Below are 23,350 nucleotides of genomic sequence, written 5' to 3'. Positions count from 1 at the left end.
TTATGGAAATAAGTAAATGGCAGGTACATTTCTATAGAAAGAAATGAATGCATTATATGTAGGGATACATGTGTCCATTCAGTCTCCAGTTACTTATTGCTACTGCTACTGCTAAGTCACTTCAGTCGTGTCCGACTCTGTGCGACCCCATAGACGGCAGCCCACCAGGCTCCCCCATCCCTGGGATTCTCCAGGTAAGAACACTGGAGTGGGTTGCCATTTCCTTCTCCAGTGCATGAAAGTGAAAAGTGAAAGTGAAGTTGCTCAGTTGTTTCCGACTCTTAGCGACCTCATGGACTGCAGCCTACCAGGCTCCTCCGCCCATGGGATTTTCCAGGCAAGAGTACTGGAGTGGGCTGCCATTGCCTTCTCTACCAGTTACATATACTTATTTTCAAATTGTAGTAAAACAGAGACAGGGCCGTAGGAAGCCCAGTGTATTCAAGACAAAATAATGATTTGGGATTAAGGTAGTTCTAGTTTTAAAATTAACCTCTGTCTTTTACTCATTCATGAAACCCTAATCCCAACTCATGTAACTTCAGTTCAGTTCAGTTCAGTCGCTCAGTCGTATTCCGACTCTTTGCGACCCCATGAACTGCAGCACGCCAGGCCTCCCTGTCTATCACCAACTCCTGGACTTCACTCAAACTCACGTCCATCGAGTCGGTGATGCCATCCAGCCATCTCATCCTCTCTCATCACCTTCTCCTCCTGCCCCCAATCCTTCCCAGCATCAGAGTCTTTTCCAATGAGTCAACTCTTCGCATGAGGTGGCCAAAGTACTGGAGTTTCAGCTTCAGCATCATTCCTTCCAAAGAAATCCCAGGACTGATCTCCTTTAGGATGGACTGGTTGAATCTCCTTGCAGTCCAAGGGAATCTCAAGAGTCTTCTCCAACATCACAGTTTGAAAGCATCAGTTCTTCAGCATTCAGCTTTCTTTATAGTCCAACTCTCACATCCATACATAACCACTGGAAAAACCATAGCCTTGACGAGATGGAACCCTGTTGCCAAAGTAACATCTCTGCTTTTGAATACACTGTCTAGGTTGTTCATAACTTTCCTTGCAAGGAAGAAGCGTCTTTTAATTTCATGGCTACAGTCACTATCTACAGTGATTTTTGAGCCCCCGCGAAATAAAGTCTGACAATGTTTCCACTGTTTCCCCATCTATTTCCCATGAAGTGATGGGACCAGATGCCATGATCTTTGTTTTCTGAATGTTGAGCTTTAAGCCAGCATTTTCACTCTCCTCTTTCACTTTCATCAAGAGGCTTTTTAGTTCCTTTTCACTTTCTGTCTTAAGAGTGGTGTCATCTGCATATCTGAGGTTATTGATATTTCTCCCAGCAATCTTGATTCCAGCTTGTGCTTCTTCTAGCCCAGCATTTCTCATGATGTACTCTGCATATAAGTTAAATAAGCAGGATGACAATATACAGCCTTGATGGACTCCTTTTCCTATTTGGGACCAGTCTGTTGTTCCATGTCCAGTTCTAACTATTGCTTCCTGACTTGCATACAGGTTTCTCAAGAGGCAGGTCAGGTGGTCTGGTATTCCCATCTCTTTCAGAATTTTCCACAATTTATTGTGATCCACACAGTCAAAGGCTTTGCCATAGTCAATAAAGCAGAAATAGATGTTTTTCTGGAACTCTCTTGCTTTTTCGATGATCCAGCAGATGTTGGCAATTTGATCTCTGGTTCCTCTGCCTTTTCTGAAACCAGCTTGAGCATCTGGAAGTTCACGCTTCACTTATTGCTGAAGCCTGGCTTGGAGAATTTTAAGCATTACTTTACTAGCGTGTGAGATGAGTGCAATTGTACAGTAGTTTGAGCATTCTTTGGCATTACCTTTCTTTGGAATTGGAGTGAAAACTGACCTTTTCCAGTCCTGTGGCCACTGCTGAGTTTTCCAAATTTGCTGGCATATTGAGTGTAGCACTTTCACAGCATCATCTTTCAGGGTTTGAAATAGCTCAACTGGAATTCCATCACCTCCACTAGCTTTGTTCATAGTGATGCTTTCTAAGGCCCACTTGACTTCACATTCCAGCTTGTCTGGCTCTGGGTGAGTGATCACACCATCATGATTATCTGGGTCGTGAAGATCTTTTTTGTACAGTTCTTCTGTGTATTCTTGCCACCTCATCTTAATATCTCCTGCTTCTGTTAGGTCCGTAATATTTCTGTCTTTGATGGAGCCCATCTTTGCATGAAATGTTCCCTTGGTATCTCTAATTTTCTTGAAGAGATCTCTAGTTTTTCCCATTCTGTTGTTTTCCTCTATTTCTTTGCATTGATCGCTGAGGAAGGCTTTCTTATCTCTTCTTGCTATTCTTTGGAACTCTGCATTCAGATGCTTATATCTTTCCTTTTCTCCTTTGCTTTTCACCTCTCTTCTTTTCTCAGCTATTTGTAAGGCCTCCCTAGACAGCCTTTTTGCTTTTTTGCATTTCTTTTCCATGGGGATACTGGTTCTGAGCTCAAATAACCTCATCTGTGAAATGGGAATCACAATACCCACTTTGCAGGGCTGCTAAGATGATGAAATGTGAAAAATAAAGCTCAGGTGCAATTTCTAGCAAACAATAGATTTCTGAAGGTGGTGATACCTGTCCCATAAATATTTACGATATATCTCCTCCCATAACTGTCTCCAAACTGGGTATCTTGTTCTCTGTTTGCATTTTCCTGTCTTAATAACTTCAGCTTTCTTTCCAGCTTCTCCAGAGTGTATGACCTCTAGTGACTTTCCTAACTGAACCAGCCATTCCTCATCAGTGCTAGACTGCCTCTCCCCAGAGTGCCCTTCCAGATACTATAACACCTCTGTAACTACAATTAATATGGTTAGCACTTCTAAAATTCCTTACTTCCTTGATTTCCACAATTATATACTATTTTGGTTATCTTCTGATCTCACTGATTATTCCTGTATCAGCTTCCTATTTATAGTCCTTAAATTCTGACTTTGTTCCTCTACTGGTTCTTAAAAAATATGTTCTCTTGGAGAATCTAATAACTATTAGACTTCTGTACCTGAAGAGCTGTACTATACTTACTGTCCTTGAGCATTTCTGGAACTGTGCTTAACCCCTGCTCTACTTCATGTCAAGCTAATTCTGGTAGTGGTACATTACCAAACATTTCTGATACCAATATACAGTTGGTCAGTTAGTTAACTAGCTGACTGTTAGTTTTTCATTATATTAAATGGTTTGATGGACATGTACTGCTCACTATTTCCAGTTCTCTTTTAGTTTTACTAACACATGAGATAGATACTCCCACTGTCTTGAAGACATAAGACCTCCTTTGTTCAATAAAATATGAGTGTGCTGGCTGTATTACTTTTTGGTGAAGGCATTTAAGAGCTGGTCCACAATTCTTCATGTTCTATCTTCTTGTGCAATGCTAACTATAGAAGCCTACTTTACCTCTGCAGTACTACAACATAAAAAATAGCATGGAATGATGAGGCAACACATGGAAGACAGCTGCCTAGAAAGTCCTATAGTAGACTGCCTATAACCAAAAAGTAAACACTTATTTTAAGCCACTGTAATTTTGTGGCTGTTTTGCCACAGTACAAACCTATTTGTTATGAGTGAAAAAACAGTCTTGCTGTCATCATTCTAATTAAGACTCTTGCTTAATTTTTCAGACACTGCTGAATTTGCATCCTAAATGTTACCTGGTTTCTTTTATGTCTCTCCAGTTTTATTGAGATAAAACTAACAAATAAAATTGCAATATATGTGATGTGTACAATCTGATGATTTGACGTATGTATACATTGTGAAATGATTTCCACAATCAAGTTAATTAACACATTCACAGGCTCACATTCCTTTTTTTTCTTTCTTCTTTCTTTTGGGGGAGGGCTGAGACTTTGCTGCTGCCTTAGCAAATTTCAAGTATACAATACAGTATAATTAACTTTAGTCACCACGCTGTAACTTAGATTCTCAAAGTGTATTCATCCTATAACTGAAAGTTTGTACCCTTTATCAGCCTCTCCTCATTTCCCCACCTCTCAGCCCCTGAAACCACCATTTGACCCTCTATTTCAATTAATTTAACTTTTAAAAAATTGTACATGTAAGTGATTACATGCAGCATTTGTCTTTCTCTGTCTGGTTAACTTCACATAATACCCATGTATAAATGTGAAATATACATAGATAGATAGAGAGATACATAGATAGATAGATTTGGGCATAAATGTTATCAGACTTATACTGTTAAATTGAATTTAGGTGAATGTTTATGTATTAGTCACTATTCTCGGCACTAACAAAATAGTTGTGAACAAAACATTTAAAAATTCCTGCCCTTGTGGTTGTATTCTACATTCTAGTAGTTGTGGACTAAAAAAAAATGCACAAGATGAGAGTTGCAAGTTAGACGTTTATTGGGGGCAAAATGAGGACTATAGCTGGGGAGAGAACATCTCAAATAATGCTAATAAGCTGTTCTAAAGAGGTAGCAGAAAGGTCACTATTGTATGATTTTTGTCAGGGGTGGGGTGGTATATGTAAGCAAGCCCAAATTTTGGCAGAGGCTTACTGCTAGTGACATGGAGTGTCTATCACTCTTAACAGTTTTAGTGGTTTTCTAGATATGAGGAGATGCAAGAATTTGGCATCATAAAATCTGAAAATATGTAACTTTCTGAAGGCCCATTCTGTCCATTTTTCCCAGAGCACAGAGTGCCTCATTCCTGATCTCCACCCTGAACTTGAACTCTGTTCAGGGTCTGTTGAAGATAGCAGCTCCAGTGGCTAATGACTTAATCTTTGTAGAGGCAGATGACCAGTATCAACTTTTAGTAGACATGGTAGAGAGTAATGAGGATGCAGATAATAGACATAATAAGTGGGAAAATATATTAGTAGAAGATTATATGGAGAAATGTAAAACTGGGTGAGGGAATGGGATTAGAACCAGGAAAAGGGATTAGTTTGCCAGTCAAATTTTGGATAAGATTTAATTACAAATTTAGAAGTGCACTGAAAACAAATTTTGACTAAGTGAAACTGACCAAATGCTAATCAATATCGAGCTAAAGGTGAAATCATCCTCACAGAGTGAATTCATGCAATAAATTAAAAACCTGAAAAATTTCTCCAAAGATGTATTATTAAGTTTTAAAACATTTCAGGGTATAATTTTTCAAAATTCAACATTATAGTGTAGGTAGGACACAATTTTTCACCATTGACAACCAATCTTAGGACTGTGATGTACATTTGTGGTCTTAAAATGATTTAAAAGTTTCACACTCGGTTGAACTTTTTTAAAGATCAAGATTTTTTTTTAGGTCCTTTGCATTTCGCTAACATTTCTTTCTTCACACTCTGTATTTTTTAATGTCTATATGGGTGATGCTTTGTTATGAACGCTATTGATGCATGATATTTGAAGTCTTCCCTTGTGAAATATTGATATCTCAAAGCCAATAGTCTACTCTTAATTCTTCCTCACGAACGAGGCAATGCTGTGGCTTAAATGCATTTAAATATTCAGTTATTAAATATAATACTTAAAAGTCATTTTGTTTAATGTTCTGATTGCTAGCACACCAAACAATTCTACAGAGATTAGACTTATATTTTTAATTAAATCGCCTGGGTTTGGAATAAATCTGAATAGACTGACATGGTAGGTTCAGACATAGCAAGAAGAAAGTTAAAAGAGGGAAGAATATGGATATGTTCAGCAACTCCTTTGCACATTTTCAGAAATAGTGACCCACATAAACTTCCATCCAGCTGGATCACAGAACCACAGAAAGCTAGAGCTGGGAAACACCCTTGAGAGAGCATCAGGCTATTGACTTTGACACACATAGAAAATCAGTTGATACATTCATTAGGCAGAAATACTGAAAGTGATACTTAGGAAGTGTGCCTTAAGTACGGGCTACCCTTTAACACACTAATTGCCTCACATGTGTTCTCTCTCTAAATTCTTCCCTCAACACTGTAAAAACTTACTATTATCTCCATTTTACAGATAATACAACTAGTAAACTGCAGAGCATGGCCACTCTAATCTAGGCGGTTCTTAAACGTAGTCTTAAACATTAATAACATGTTTCAAATGTGCATGCCTAAACATAAAAAGCAGAGGTAATATGCAAAAACCAAAAATGAGCTATTTGAAGGTGATAGAATCCGATACATTCGCTTTTCTCCGCAGAACATTTTTTTTTTTTTGCTATACTTTACACTATAAATGCAAGAACAAAATTAAAACGTTGATGATCAAAACCTCCATTAGCTCTGTTCTCCGCAGCCAACTTAGAGTTCTCATTTTTTCCAGATTTTGGTTAACATCTTCATCGCCAACATCAGATTTTTTCCTTTTAAACTTTAAGCCTGGATACCCCGATCTTTAAGAGTCAGACACGATGAGCGACTGAACTGAACTGAACTGAACCCTGATCTCTGAGTCCTCAGTCTTCTGGGCCACTCAAGTCTTCCACTCCGGCTCGCTGGAGGTGGTGGAGATTGTCGTTTTAAACGCTTTTGCTTCCCCTTGTTGGCAAATTTCATATTCCGGAGACCGGAACGAAGTGCTGAGTCTCGAAAGGGCCAGGAAGGATGTCTCGACAGTGTTTACCAGGCCTCCAGTTCCCTCCCTGAGCCCTGCCCCCAGCTCCGAAATGAAAAGCTTCCAGGAAATGTCCCTGTTATCACTTCCCCGCCGGGCGGGGGGCTGGGAGCGGGCGGTCCCCTCCGCCCCCGGCTCCGCAGCTCCGCTGGCGCACTGGCGCACTGGCTCGCAGGCGCCCCCGCGCCGCAGTCCTCAACTAGCGGCGCCCGGGTCGTAGCTCCGCCGCGCGCTGGGCGCTGGGGTCCCCGCCGCAACGCGCCGCCGCTTCTGCCCGCGCCTCCGCCCGTTTCGCCATGAGGGTCCTGGGTGGGCTCACGGGGACGCTGCTGACGTGCCTCGCCCTAGTGCTTCCCGTCTTGGAGGCGAACTGTGAGTAATCAATAGCGTCTTGTCTTCTTTCCCTCAGCGGTGCCAACTGAACTACGAGCCCTGTTGGACGGGTTTTCTTTTCTGGGGCTGCAGCCTCCTAGAAAGTTTCCAGTAAATGCTTCCATCAGCAATGTATCTAGCGGGCGTTGTAATGGTGGGGCAGGGTCAAATGGGAGTCGTGTTGCCTACGGGACAGATTCTAAAACAAGAGTGATACTAAACATCAGTGAAGGAGTTAGAACACCTACCTACCAATTGCCCCTAACAGTTGAAGTTCTCAGTCAGATGACAAGGATGAGCACACTGCAGTATAAAAGTAGGGAGGAAAGGCAACCCCCTCTGTCTTCCATTTGTACAAGCGCCTGACCCCAACCGGCACCCCCTGCTGCAGCCTACCTCCCTTCTGCAATTTCTGGACTTTGATCTTGCTCTGCTTATCTCAACATTGACAAACGAATTGTTAGGAGATGACTGCGCGTTTGCATAGCAGATCATTTTTTTAACCTTGAAGTCAAAAGGACTGTTAAATATTGTAGTTCTCAGATCGTTTTTTACTGACAGTTTTTGGCACTGAGTGCACTCTTCTGAGATCATCGCAGGAATTCTTTTTAGTTTATCTTCGTATGTCTTGTTCTTTATGTTTCCGTGCCTCGATTCAAGGCAGGATATTGAGTTTTCTGTGAAAGAATATAATCATATCAAGGTATTTATTACGTTTTAGTTGCCACTTAGTTTGTTCTCTAAAGTTTAAGCACATTCACTGGTCAAAAATGCTTTCTTGTGATATGTTTTATTCTCAGGAAATGGCATGGGAGAGATAAACTGAATTACACCATAAATGGTTAAAGCTCCATTGTAAGTTTCACAAAGATATAATTTCAGGAGAATTAAATAGGAATTTACTAACATTCCTTGGTGTTTAAGTGGTAAAGAAGCTGCCTGCTAACGCAGGAAACGTGGGTTCCATCTCTGGGTTGAGAAGATCCCTTGGAGGAGAGAAGGACAACCTACTTTCTGGGAAAATCCCCTGGAGAGAGAAGCCTGGTGGACTACAGTTAATAGAGTCACAGCGAGTTAGACAGGACTGAAGCGACTGAACATAACCTACACACAACATTCTACTGATTTTTCTTAGTTGCAGATCAGGATGAATGTGATGTTTTAAAATTCTAATTTAAAGGCTAAAAGAACATTTATTGATTTTATGTTAAAGATCTGTTGCAGAACTTCGACATACAAACCTCTGTCATTAAGCCTATATGCGGACCACATACACTAACTCATTATCTATATAGCTCAGTAGCACAATCAAGTGTTTGTCTGATAACCAGTGTTTTGGAAATGAGAAAAGGCAAAAATGGCTTGCTACACTTACTGCTTGTCACCACAGAAATTTGCTAAACCATTTGTTTTTGTAGAGATTGTTACATTTTTGTTAAATCTTTTGTTGTTGTGTAGTTGCTAAGTTGGTTTTACAAACCATTGTCTGTAGCTGAGTTAAAAATGATGTGTGCTGTGTTTGTGATTATACCCGTGTAACCATGCCATACATAGGGAGAAATACGCTTGTTATATATACACACTGATAGAAGAGATAAATTAATTCTTCTACAGAATTAATTCTTCATATGTCCATAAAGAATAGGTGGCACTATAACACCTTTGTTTTAAAAAGTATGATAGTTTAATGGGATTAAAAATCATTTCTGGCTTACTGATAAGAAAACTGAGATATAGATGGAATGTGTTTACTCCCTAAGATTTTAAACGTGAGATAGAATTAAAGTTCTATTTGTTATATGATTCATTGTTTAGTCCATAGAAATAGTCACTAAAGGAAAAAGTTTATAAACTTTTTTGAAATTGTTCAGAGATATGAACTGACTTTTCAGACATGCATACATATAGATTTGGATCTATATGTATATCTATCTATTGATTTAAAGTTTATTCTTTTATATATTGTATGCCACACTAAAGGCTGTGTGAAGAAAAATAGAGGAAAGAGGATGTCCCCTTTGGCTGTGCTAATTTGGTCCTTTTCAGACATCCACTTCTGCTTAGGTGTCTACCCTTGACATTAATGACTCATGTTTTTCTTCTCTTTTCTACCTTTTTCTTTCCTTTTCTGAATTTTTATTTATTTATTTTTTTACCATTTATCTAGCTTTGTCTTTTCTTAAATTCCCTTTATTTCAGAGTTCAAAATGTGTTGCAGTGATGGAGAGATTTTTATCAAGTTTAGATTAGAGTTGGGGTTGGTGCTGGAAGAGTTAGAGACAATGTCTGGTATACAACATCATCATCAATAACAACACCCTGTGCCATATTCTTCTGCTGTTAATCACATCTAGGCTGTAGAATCTTGCTTTTCATAATCAATCTTTTCTGTCCACCAAGTTCAGTAAACTCTTTAATAGCTAAGTGATATCTATTCCTATTTAAACTTTTAAAATACTGAGAAAAATGTGAGAAGCCTGATAATACCTATATTAATTAATATTCTTTAGCTATAAGCAACAGCAATGACTCTTGATAACTAAAGGCAAAGGGAAGGAAGTAAAGAAGGAAGAGGAAGAGAGAAAAAGAAAGAAAAGAAGAAATAAAGAAAAAAAGAGGGGAAAAAAAAAGCTGAGTGAATTGATTAGAAGACTATGTAATGGTGTGTTGAATTACCAGGCCTGGGGAAGCCAGGGACTTGGGCATTTAGGTGGTCTATATAGTGGAAACTCATGTGCTCACTATGTTAGGAGCTGCCATCAGATAACCCAGTTCTAACTACCTTCTCGTTCTGTGTATACTTGTTCATGATTGAATTTCTTAGAAAAGAGAGCCTGATTATTTTGGCTTAGCTTATTTCTGGAGTCCTGTGATTGACCGCTCACTAGAATCAGGAAGAGTGTCAGAAAGACCACTCTCACAAAGGAATGGATGCTGGGAAGGAAGCAGAAACAACAGAAGTCTAGACATTCCAATTGGCTGTACAACATACATACATACCTTTATCCATGAACACTGTTTGAAAAATATTTCTAATGCAATGCAGATGTTTCTAATATAATGCAAATAACTAGTGTACAGTAGAAAGGACCTCTCTTGAACAGATTCCAGTCACCACACTCAGAGAAGAAGGCTCAAGGCTACCGTTTCCTAGTTTAGTATCATCAGATGCTATCCATGTCTCCTCTAGTTCAGTCACAGTTCTGTGTCAATGTGATGTGCTTTATGGATTGGAACGATATATTAGAATACAACCACATCCTATATACCAAAAAATACTTTTACAAAAAACAAGCAAGGGAATATGGGTACTGGCTTTAGGGGTTGCCTGTGTCTCTTGGTTTTAAGCTAGGACTGGTATTCATGACTTCCTGCTTCACTACCCAATTCATATGTCTCTTGCTTTTAGGCAGTTCTTCATGTTTGATTTTTTTTTTTTTTTTGTTCTTCTCAGTGAGATGAACCACACACTTATTGAGGAAGAATCTGAGCCCTGTTGTTCCTACACATACAGCTATACTGGAGAAGCAACATTTTGAGACTCTTTTTGTCTCAAAGGGCACTAACTGAGCTCTCAATAATTGATCAGTGCATAATTCCATAAAACATAATGAACCAATGAAAGCCAAAATAATCATCTCATTGACTTATTTCTTTTGTGGAATTAATTCCTTGGAGGTAAAGTTGGGTGGCTTAGCATAAAGCATTGAACAAGTCTACCAGTATTCGTGCTGATAGAAAAATTAAGTCTAAATGAAGAGTAAATCTCTCTACCTTTGAGTACGAATTGCTGCTTCTTCATTTAAAAAGTGCCCTAGCTAGTCAGCCAGTCACCAGGTAACTGGTTGGATTTTGTAATCTGTCCCATTTCCAACACCTGAATGAATAGCAGTTCTGCTAACAGATTTGGTGGGTCTTTTTTAGGAGCAAGAGTCTGGTCTGGTGGCCCTCTGTGAAGGAAAATCTATGTAACTGAGTCTATATGTAGTCTCCACCCTTGCCACCCCTGCTGCTTTTTGTATGAGTATTGAACAGACACTAACCTGAGAGAACAAAGCAACAGCCGGAAGGCCATATGTACCCACAGACTTGTGTGTTACTACTCGTAGCAGTTTAAAAATCATAAAATTTCATCTAAAAATTTGTTTTTATGACTTCTTTGGAAAACAAAGATCTGGCAATACTGGGCCCACGTTCTAACATAGCAAGATTCAGCTAGAGCTGATTCAGAGCTACCTTTTTTTCGATGAAGTTTGAAAATATTATAGAATTATTTCTTACTGTGAAATCACAGTGATTGTTACATTTAAAGTAGAGTGGGAAGCAATTATAGAAAGACTTAAAATTCTTTGTCAGTCTTCTCAACTCTCCTTGATCTTAGGCCAAAATTGTTTCAACACGTGTTTTGTAAAAACTCAAATGTTTGCAACTTTCAGTGGCATCCTAGTGAACAATTAGAACTTCCATTTATTGGAAAAGTCTATTAATTTGGCTTTGAGGGATAACCATTTGCTTACTTGAGTCATTGTGTCTTGGTAGTGAATGAATGCAGTTGAGTAAAACTAGGTCCTTGCTGTGAAATCAGAACATGCGAAAAATCTAATACAGTCCTAATCAATGACTAAGCCTAAGGATTCTAAGGAGTGTAGGACCTGTTATTTCAGGAAAATGATTTAAATTGGTAAGTGTAACCTAAGATAAGTACTGTGTAAGGAATGTTCCCTGTGCTAATATTAACCTGGATAGGAAATACCTGAACATTGATGTTTTTATTTTTAATTATCCAGTTATTGGTTAAACTTCTACTTATAACATAGTTAAGCATTTTCATATGCTTGTCACTACCTCCCAGCATTTAGCATTTTTAAAATATTAAGCAAATTCTTTCTAGTCCTCAACTATTAAAAAATTATACAAAGTTGAAGAAAGTAACTTTTGAAACATAGCGAAAACTTAAGTGCTGAATATTCAGTTATACAAGCAAATAGTACATATAAAGTCACTGGGAATTCCTTGGAGGTCCAGTACTTAGAACTCAGCACTTTCACTGCCCTGGGCCCAGGTTCTATCCTGGTCAGGGACCCAAGATCCTGCAAGCCATGTGGTACAGCTAAAAGAAAAAAGAAAAGTCAGCCAACTTCCATGTCTTCTCCACTAATGATCTAAGTTTTCTTTATCCATTTGATTGTATCTGATTCTATAACCTCGTATAACCACAGCTTCATTAATGAACCCAAAACAAACAATATTGTCAAAATTTTTATCATGATACATTTGCCACTTCTTACCAAACATTTATTTCCATTTAAATTCATCTCTCAGTGATTTGGAGGGCTTCCCTGGTGGCTCAGATGGTCATGAATCTGCCTATAATCCAGGAGACCCGAGTTTGATCCCTGGGTGGGGAAGATCCCCTGGAGAATGAAATGGCGACCCACTGCAGTATTCATGCCTGGAGAATTCCACGGACAGAGGAGCCTCCTGGGCTACAGTCCCTGGGGTCGTAAAGAGTCGGACACGACGGAGTGACTGACACCCTTTTTTCTATGGAATAAACCATCTCAGTAAATTCCTTGCTGGCTCAGATGGTAAAGAATCTGCCTGCAATGTGGCAGACCGGTTCAATCCCTGGGTTGGAAAGATCCCCTGGAGAAGGTAATGGCAACCCACTCCAGGATTCTAACCCAGAAAATTCTGTGGACAGAGGAGCCTGGAGGGCTATAGTCCACAGCGTCACAGAGAGCTGGACCTTCTCAAGATTGCCGTAATTCCAAGTATTCCTCATTGTTTGTCACCAAATTCTTTTCCCTTATTTATGGAACCTACCTGACGCTTGTTGACTTTTGAGTTTATGAGCCTTGCACCAGATTACCTTGAGAAGAAACACAACTGACAATCATTAAATGGGCCATTGTATCCCCTTTTATAATTTAGAATCTCTGGCATGGGCCTGTCTTGTGAACACTCTCTTGGAACACAAATATTCTCAGCTCTGGGGCAATTCTTGGCCAAACTTCTTTGTTTCTAGGCCTAAGATCTAACTCTTAGCAGGTCTCTGAATAGCTGGACAGACTGTTTGTAACCAGTGAGAGAGTAGCCTAGATCCTGATCTCAGATAATTTCTTATTCTAAGCAAAGTGGACAATGAGAAAAACTGCTTATCCGTCTGCCCATTGTGAGGGTTTTGTTTCTCCCATGCCCTTTAGGATTACCCTTGAGAGAGGCTGCAGTTCATTTATGGCTGTAGCTTTGTAGCAGGTCTACCTCTGGCTCATGTTGGTACATCTTTTCATTTTTGTTCTTGGTCGTAGGCCTTTCCTCTTGAGTCTGTGAAGGGACTAAAGGGACAGAAAGAAGTCAAGAGAGTGAGCAATCAGCCCAGGCTACTTAGCATTCATTTCAGCTCATCCCATTCATACCATTTGAACACTGAACTGCTGCCATAACTAAATTTATGGCTGGATGAAAAACATGACATCTAGTTCGTGATGAGCTGTTCAAATCACAAAGTGGTCCTGTGTTCAGATCTTCACGTAAGTCCAAAAGGACACCAGGAACAGTTTCTCAAAGGGAACATAGTTGCTGAAAGAAATGTGACTTGCTCCCAACTCAAAGGGAACACTACTGAAATTCTTCTGGGCCTTGCTACAGTCTCTCAAGCATACGCTGCCATCCTGTGGACCATTTGACTCCAGTTGGATCTGATGAGTCATTGGCCAGCCTACATGACAGACTGCGTGAGGTGAACTTTGGACTAGCTGGAGAGCATTCTCTTGTTTTGGTTCCCACCTACATTTGGCAGTTTTTAGACTCATGGTTAAAAGCTCAGAGTAGAACATCTAAAATTGGAATGAATATGCCTTAAATATAAGAGGTCCATCAAAATCTATTCTGCCATCTTAGTGGTAGACACCCAGGTATATAACAACTTGTTTCTCACTTGAGCAGGAATATTCTAGTGTGACCAGATTGCTGCTGAAAACAGTTTCATGTTCTCAGATCTGGGGAAGGAATCACAGTTTGAAGACTGAGTCTTATGGGACCTATAATTTCAGGAAAGAATTCCCTTTATCAGCTGAGGCTCATAAACCTCAGTTCTAAACAGATACTTCATATCTTAGGTGTTTTGATCTTAGATCTTAGGTATGTAATAATGACTAAAGTTTTGGGAGTCTCTTTCCTTAGTGCAGTTACTCAGTGCATTTATTTTGCTTTGGGGAAAACTAGGAAAAAAGTTTACAGATGCTTCCTCAAAGGCATCTCTCTTCTCCTTTATTCAAGAGGTTCTGGATCTATCCAGATTCAACATTGCTAATTAAGATGAGGTGGTGATTTCATTGTATTATTTGCTAACCCAGAGAATTTGGGGGTGAAAACCTCAATGAATAATTTTTTGAGTTGTCTTTCCATTTCGATCTTGGGAGATCCTTGCTTGTTAATCCTTTCTCCAAGGTTTGACTACTGACGATTCAGGTCAGTATAGGCTGATGCCTAAGCTCAACCACCCAGCTTCCTCCCATGGCACTTGAAATCTGGGAGCCCAGTTTTTGTTGCAGCCCCTCCCAGAAGGATTTCTAATCTAGGGAAAACAGCCAATACAGTTTTTTAAAAATTCTGATGATTTCCTCAATATTCTATGATAATCATGAAAACATATTCTTTTTTTTTGTCTGTATTAGGAAGTGGGGAGGATAAGTAAGCTGGTGAATAGGTAAGAATCACATGAACAATTCGGGCAGAACATCAATCTATCCTTTGTATAGTCTTTCTTTTATATTATGTCAGGGGATATCTGGCTTCTCAGTGCTGTTCAGTGTGTGCCAAGGTTTTGTCTGGGATGGCATTAGCCAGCCTATCCAGCAGTTAGAAATGAAGCTGGTGGCTCTAGCTCGCACATGGAGCAGAATTAGCAATCCAACCAGACAGCGTATTAAAAATCAGAGAGTTTACTTTGCCGACAAAGGTCTATCTAGTCAAAGCTATGGTTTTTCCATTAGTCACATACGGATGTGAGAGTTGGACTCTAAAGAAAGCTGAGCACCAAAGAATTGATGCTTTTGAACTGTGGTGTTGGAGAAGACTCTTGAGAGTTCCTTGGGCTGCAAGGAGATCTAACCAGTCCATCCTAATGGAAATCAACCCTGAATATTCATTGGAAGGACTGATGCTGAAGCTGAAACACCAGTACTTTGGCTCCCTGATGTGAAGAATTGACTCATTGGAAAAGACCCTGATGCTGGAGAGATTGAAAGCAGGAGGAGAAGGGGATGACAGAGGATGAGATGATTGGATGGCATCACCGTCTCAATGGACATGAGTTAGAGCAAGCTCCGGTAGTTGGTGATGGACAAGGAAGCCTGGCATGCCGCAGTCCATGGGGTCACAAAGAACTGGACGTGACTGAGTGACTGAGCAACCTAGATAGCATATTCAAAAGCAGAGACATTATTTTGCTGACTAAGGTCCGTCTAGTCAAGGCTATGGTTTTTCCTGTGGTCATGTGTGGATGTGAGAGTTGGACTGTGAAGAAGGCTGAGCGCCGAAGAATTGATGCTTTTGAACTGTGGTGTTGAAAAAGACTCTTGAGAGTCCCCTGGACTGCAAGGAGATCCAACCAGTCCATTCTGAAGGAGATCACCCGTGGGTATTCTTTGGAAGGACTGATGCTAAAGCTGAAACTCCAGTACTTTGGCCACCTCATGCGAAGACTCATTGGAAAAGACTCTGATGCTGGGAGGGATTAGGGGCAGGAGGAGAAGGGAACGACAGAGGATGAGATGGCTGGATGGCATCACTGACTTGATGGATGTGAGTCTGAGTGAACTCCGGGAGATAGTGATGGACAGGGAGGCCTGGCATGCTGCGATTCATGGGGTGGCAAAGAGTCGGACACGACTGAGCGACTGAACTGAACTGAGCGACTGAGCTGAACTGAGTACATCCAGCCTGATTCAAAATCATATATACCTTTTTGCATTAGCTTTCTATTGTTGTGTGACAAATAACCGTAAACCTAGCATCTTAAAACAATACAATGTTATTATCTCATAGGTTCATAGGACAGAAGTCCGGGCACGAGTTCAGGGAGCTGAACCTGAACTCCATGGTAACTTCATGAGAGAACCGAATAAAAGATAAGACATGGAGTGATAACACTTTAATCCACAAATCTTCAAATTAATACTCAAATCACCACATCTCAGTAACTTAGCAAGATGAGTTAATTTTTCAGTCGTGTGAAGTCCAGTGTGGTTTGTGTAAATTTCTTATATCTTTAGTTGTACCATCTGGAACACATGGCCCCCATTGTCCCTGAAAGAAAAGAAAGCAATGGAGGAGCCCTGCTTGTTCTCGACTGCATAGCATGGAAGTGACAAAACTCACATCTGCTTATGCTGTAATAGCACCCAACCCAAGAAAGCACATGGAATGTTTGGTTGGCATTTTCCCTGTTACATACATTTTTCCTCCAAGGTTAAGATTCATGTTTCTTCCTCTAAGAGAAGGACAAATACTTATTGCCCATTTAAACTTTTGGTAATGTATATTACACAGTGTGAAGTTGTTTTAACTATCTGAGTAGAATTTGTCATAGAGAGAGAGCATAATTAACTATTCCTACTAACAGACTGGAAGAAGGCGATGGCACCCCACTCCAGTACTCCTGCCTGGAAAATCCCATGGACAGCGGAGCCTGGTAGACTGCGGTCCATGGGGTCGCGAAGAGTCGGAACAACTGAGCGACTTCCCTTTCACTTTTCACTTTCATGCATTAGAGACGGAAATGGCAACCCACTCCAGTGTTCTTGCCTGGAAAATCCCAGGGACGGGGGTGCCTAGTGGGCTGCCGTCTATGGGGTCACACAGAGTCAGACACAACTGAAGTGACTTAGCAGCAGCAGCAACTAACAGACTACCTGGGAACTTAGTATAATGACGTTAAGTTGGCTGTTAAAGTGGCAGCCTGAAAAAAAAATTGTAACAGTTAATATTAAAATTGTTCCTATGGTGAGAATTGTTATTATTTTAGAAATTGCCTTGAAAATGCCTTTAGACTTAGGCTGTGAAGTCCCCAATAAATGGTCTATAGATTTACACTCAAGTGTCATACAGTGACCAGAAGCATCATTGAAAAGTGAAGTCACTCAGTCGTGTCCAACTCTTTGCGACCCCCATGGACTGTAGCCTGCCAGGCTCCTCAGTCCATAAAATTTTCCAGGCAAGAGTACTGGAGTGGGTTGCCATTTCCTACTCCAGCGGATCTTCCCGTCCTAGGGACCGAGCCTGGGTCTCCCGCGTTGCAGGCAGACGCTTTACCATCTGAGCCACCATGGAAGCCCAGTTACTGGGGAATTTATTAGAAATGAAGGGACTTACTGCAGTCCAGTGGTTAAGACTTCACCTTCCAATGCAGGGGATGCTGGTTCAGTGTCTGGTCGGGCAGCTAAAGACCCACACACCTCATTGCCAAAAGCAAAACATAGAACAGAAGCCATATTTTACCAAATTTAATGAAGACGTTAAAATAGTTCATTTTAAGAAAAAAAATGAAGTATACCAAATTTAATGAAGACATTAATATAGTTCATATTAAAAAAATTTTTTAATAAAAAAAAAAAAAGAAATGAAGTATCTTTAGCACCACTTTAGACCTGTTAATTCCAAAAACACATTTTAACAAGACCCTCAGGTAATTCTTCACTTTGAGTTTGAGTCATTCTGGTCTGTAAGGCCATAGCAGAGAATAGAGATAAATGATTCTGTATAAGAAGTGAACAGAAATTTGCCAAGGTGACAGTAGGCAGTGGCCACGGAACGAGAAGGGGAGAAGATGTCAGAGAAGGGAGAAAAGAAGCTGAGCCCCATGGAGGGAGAACTCAGCTGTAAGGAAGGTCTCCAGTAAAAAATAATTAGCTATGCGGTAACAGAACCTTTAGGAACTAGGGTTTCAAAGGTTCAAGTTAAAACTACAAAAGTTGCTTTAATATTTTAAAGTTGCAGTTTTGGTTTTATAAATGTAACAAATTAAGTATTATTAAGTCTAGTATAGGCAATAACTTCTTCCTTTAAGAGGTTTATTTATATTGCATTGTCCAGATATAGAAATTGGATTCTCCAGGTTGCAGGGACAAGTGGAATAAGGGTGATTTACCCACATAGATTCTGAACCTTTCTACAATGGAGTGAAGCAATAGGGACCAGCTCTTACTGGTTCTAGTCTATTAGCATAATTCTTGTTAGTCCTCTGGTCCATTTTTTGGAATGGACTTAAAAGGGACACATTCAAGAACATTGGCTTTTAAATCTCCATAGAAGTGGTAAAACTGTAACTTCCTGCAATTATATGATATTTTCCATCTTTCAAAATAGGCTACTTGGCATTTTCTCCTGAGTTTCACAGCTATTCCGTGATGCACTTTCCCAACTTGAGGAAAACATTATGCTTCCTCTCCACCTCTATTAAAGTTATTAGCCACTCTTTCACTTCCTATTCTCAGTTGATCTTCTTGAAGAAACAGTTCCTTCTGGAGGTCTCCTCTCTTCTCACCATCCCATGGGTATTGAGGACAGAGAATGTTAATGGTGATCCTGTTGTTAAGCCAATTGTATACATTTTGATACTGTTGAAACTTATCCTTTTGAAATTGACCTCCTTTTATGTCTAGAAGCATTATCTTCAAATTTTCTTTCTGCCTCTACATATGTGTTACTAGTTCTTTTTCTGTTGTTTTGATGATTTCTGCTTTTCTTTAAATGTTAGAGTTTCCTGGGGTTCCATTTTGACCTTCTGTCCCTATTGGACATCTTTCCCCAACTTAAACTACTAGCTATATCCTACTATCTCTTTACACTTTTAAACCATGCTTAATATAATGTGCTTTAAAAAATACATCTATAGCTTCACTAGCAAGAGACCAAAGTGACATTTTACTTTATATTTTTTAATCCCTTTTTTCTATATGTACCTACTTAGAAATTAAAATATGTAAGTGAAAGAATGGAATTTTGCCCTTAATAGTATTTGTAACATGTTATTTCACCTAAGAATGATGATTGTTTTTATATCAATAAATCAAAATCTATGTCACACTTTAAAACAGATTTACAATTTTCCTTTATAAATGTTCATCATAATATATTTAAACAAAGTCATATTTTTGGACGTTTATATTATTTCCAGTAATCTGCTTATATCAACAGTATTATGATGAACATATTCATATATATTTCTTTACATATGTCCATGTTCATTTCCTCAGTTTAATGTCCTAGAAATGGAATTGTTAGTTGAATATCTAAAGAGTGCACCTTTTTTTTTTTTTTTTTTACTGGTCGAAAATCTTACTCTTTAATGTAATGAAAAATTCTAAAAATACCTACCCAGGGAAAAACAGAATAATGATTACAAAGTACAGAAAACACCCAAAGGGCAAAGTTAGTTTGGCCTGTGGTAGACAGCCTCCAAGGTGGGCCCCAATTACTCTTTTTTTCCTTAAATAAATTGTATTGGAATATAGTTGATTTACAGTGGTGTGTTGGTTTCTGGTGTACAGCAAAGTGACTGGGCTATTTATACATTTACAATATTCTTTTTCATTTTGGTTTATTACAGGATATTGAATATAGTTCCCTGTGCTATATAGTAGGACCTTGTTGTTTATCCATCCTATATATATTAGTTTAAGAGTGTGACTATTAAAAGGTTTTAGACACATATTGTTATTATTTAGGTTGGTGCAAAAGTAATTGCATTTCAGACCCTGAATTTTAAATCATTGTAACTAGGCTCAAGCATATCTTTATTAATCAGAATAGGAGCGATTACAATCAATACATTTTTGCCAATGAGAAATAAGTTTGTTTATTCCTGTAGCATAAAAATCCATACTTCAGGACTCAACGAACTCTTGGAAAGCAATTTCTGTGTCCTTCCAGTTGTGGAAGCATTTTTCCTGCAAAACGTTGTTGAGATGCTTGAAGAAGTGGTAGTTGGTTGGCGAGAGGCCAGGTGAATACGGCAGATGAGGTAAAGCTTCATGGCTCAATTCGTTCAACTTCTGAAGCATTGGTTGTGAGATGTGTGGTGGGTGTTGTCACTGAGAAGAATTGGCACTTTCTGTTGACCTGTGCTGGCTTCAGGCATTTCAGTTTTTGGTGCATCTCATCAATTTGCTGAGCATACTTCTCTGATGTAATGGTTTCACAGGGATTCAGAAAACTGTAGCAGATTGGACTGGCAGCAGACCACCAAAGAGTGATCGTGACCTTTTTAGGGGGTGCAAGTTTGGCTTTGGAAAGGGTTTTGGAGCGTTTTCTTGGTCCAACCACTGAGCTGGTTGTCCCTGGTTGTATAAAATCCACTTTACGTCACAGGCCACAATCTGATTGAAAAATGCTTTGTTGTTGTTGGGTAGCATAAGACACTTCAAAATGATTATTTTTTTAATTTGATTTCAGCTCATGAGGCAGCCACTTATCAAGTTTTTTCACCTTTTCAGTTTGCTTCAAATGCCAAATGACCGTAGAATGGTTGACGTTGCGTTCTTTGGCAGCTTCTCATTTAGTTGTAAGAGGAGCAGCTTCAGTGATGGCTTTCAACTGGTTATGGTAAACATCCAGTGGCCATCCACTGTGCTCCTCATCTTCAAGGCTCTGGTCTCCTTTGCAAAACTTCACTGCACTGTATGTTCATTAGCAGTTCCTGGGCCAATTGCATTATTGATGTTGAGAATGGCTCTGCTGCTTTATGCACCATTTTGAACTTGAATAAGAAAATGGCTCGATTTTGCTTTTTGTCTAACATCATTTCCATAATGTAAAATGTATATAAAGTAAACATGTAATAATTCATTAGCAAAAAGTATAAAGCAAGAAATGCATGTTAAAATGATGTATAACATAAGTGCATTGATTTCAGAATTTATTCCAATATCAAATGGCAAAGTTCAATAATGCAAAACTGCAATTACTTAATAATAGATATCCTTTGGAAATCTGATTTCAAAAGTAGATTTTAAGAGTACCTAATTCCTTTCATCTTTGCCAACGTTGGATTTTAACTTCTTTTAAAATCTTTGTCAAAGCAATAGGTATAAAAAAGAGCTGACTTTTTGAGGTGTGAGGAGTAGTCCATACTGTTTTTTTAATTCATCCTTTAACCTTTCTGGATTGAAAAGATCCCCTGGAGAAGGGAACGGCTACCCACTCCAGTATTCGGGACTGGAGAATTCCATGGACTGAATAGTCCATGGGGTCGCAGAGAGTCGGACACGACTGAGTGACTTTCACTTTCACTTTTTAATTTCTATATAATATTTTAGTTCTCTACTACTTTATCATGACATACTTTCATTTTATAGATGCCAGATTTTCTCAGTTTATTTAGGATATTATTTACAGATTTTGGGAAGTTAGCTACTGTGTCTTCGGTTACCTCTGTTTCCTTTCGGGTCTATATGTTCCTCTTGCCCTTCTCTTTCATGCTACTAATTTTATGCAATTATCTAGTGATTTTTAGCTGTTATTTCATAATTTTTGAAGACGGTCATAACTTGATTACATTGACTAGACAGCTGGTTTAGAATTCTTCTATGGTGGTTCAGTTCAGTTCAGTTCAGTCATTCAGTTGTGTCCTACTCTGCAACCCCATGGACTGCAGCACACCAGGCTTCCCTGTTCATCACCAACTCCGAAAGCTTGCTCAAATTCATGTCCACTGAGTCGGTGATACCATCCAACCATCTCATCCTCTGTCGTCTCCTTCTCTTCCTGCCCCTAATCTTTCCCAGCATCAGGGTCTTTTCAAAAGAGTCAGCTCTTCCCATCAGGTGGCCAAAGTATTGGAGTTTCAGCTTCAACATCAGTCCTTCCAATGAATATTCAGGACTGATTTCCTTTAGAATGGACTGATTGGATCTCCTTGCAGTCCAAGGGACTCACAACAGTCTTCTCCAACACCACAGTTCAAAAGCATCAATTCTTCGGCCCTGAGCTTTCTTTATAGTCCAACTCTCACATCCATACATGACTACTGGAAAAACCATAGCTTTGTCAGCAAAGTAATGTCTCTGCTTTTTAATATGCTGTCTAGATTGGTCATAACTTTCCTTCCAAGGAGCAAGCATCTTTTAATTTCATGGCTGCAGTCACCATCTGCAGTGATTTTGGAGCTCCCCAATATAAAGTCTGTCACTGTTTCCATTGTTTCCCCATCTATTTGCCATGAAGTGATGGAACCGGATGCCATGATCTTAGTTTTCTGAATGTTAAGTATTAAGCCAACTTTTTCACTCTCCTCTTTCACTTTCATCAAGAGGCTCTTTAGTTCTTCTTCACTTTCTGCCATAAGGGTGGTGTCATCTGCATATCTGAGGTTATTGATATTTCTCCCGGCAATCTTGATCCCAGCTTGTGTTTCTTCCAGTCCAACATTTCTCATGATGTACTCTACATATAAGTTAAATAAGCAGGGTGACAATATACAGCCTCTGTGGTTGTTAAGGTCTATGTTTCTTTCTTTTTTTTTTTATTTTTACTTTATTTTACTTTACAATACTGTATTGGTTTTGCCATACATTGACATGAGTGCACCATGGGTGTACATGCGTTCCCAAATATGAACCCCCCTCCCACCTCCCTCCCCATAACATCTCTCTGGGTCATCCCCATGCACCAGCCCCAAGCATGCTGTATCCTGCTTCGGACATAGACTGGCGGTCTGTGTTTCTAAAGGGACAATGCTTTTGGGAAACTTATGAGTCCTAGGTAACTGGGCAGGCTTCTATTTAAGACTTTGTGGGTATTGGTCAAGGGTAATTGTCAAGGTAAAGAGCACATTACTCTTTGAAATAACTTTTTCTAGTTGCACTACTTGATCCCACACAATATACGTTAAATGCATCTTTCCTTATTACTTGTTTTATTTTCCTTCTTTTCCTCAATTTCTTATCCCAATCATTTTTTCTCCTTTCCAAAGTTATCATTTTACTCCACTATTATTTAGACTGTGTCTTACAGCCTTTTAGAAAGTCCACAGGGAGTTCTGAAAGGTTGGTAGAAATTATGTTGAATTATAAACATCTAGTCAATGCTTTACCAGCATTCCAAATAATCTTATTTCTACATCATCACTTAAAAAATAGTTATATCCTAAGAGTCTCCCTGGTGGGACTCCCTGGTGACTCAGATGGTAGAGAATTCACCTGCAGTGTGGGAGATCTGGGTTCGATCCCTGAGTTGGATAGACCCCTGGAGGAGGGCATGGCAACCCACTCCAGTATTCTTGCCTGGAGAATCCCATGGACAGAGGAGCTTGGTGGGCAACAGTCCGTGGGGTTGCAAAATATCGACAC

The 23,350-nt window shown here is 39.4% G+C and overlaps 1 protein-coding gene across 1 annotated transcript in view; it reads left to right on the top strand.

The window, feature by feature from the left end:
- PROS1 (protein S (alpha)) overlaps positions 6,793-23,350 on the top strand; it is a 68,729-nt gene continuing 52,171 nt past the window's right edge. The window contains exon 1 of the mRNA XM_005674804.3: positions 6,793-6,998. Within this exon, the coding sequence (XP_005674861.1) occupies positions 6,923-6,998 (76 nt within the window). The 5' untranslated portion in view covers positions 6,793-6,922. The remainder of the gene's footprint in view (positions 6,999-23,350) is intronic.

Source organism: Capra hircus, chromosome 1, assembly GCF_001704415.2.
Source record: "Capra hircus breed San Clemente chromosome 1, ASM170441v1, whole genome shotgun sequence".
NCBI classification, from domain to species: domain Eukaryota; kingdom Metazoa; phylum Chordata; class Mammalia; order Artiodactyla; family Bovidae; genus Capra; species Capra hircus.
Note: the sequence above shows the minus strand (reverse complement) of the source record. Positions and strands in the feature narration are given on the sequence as shown.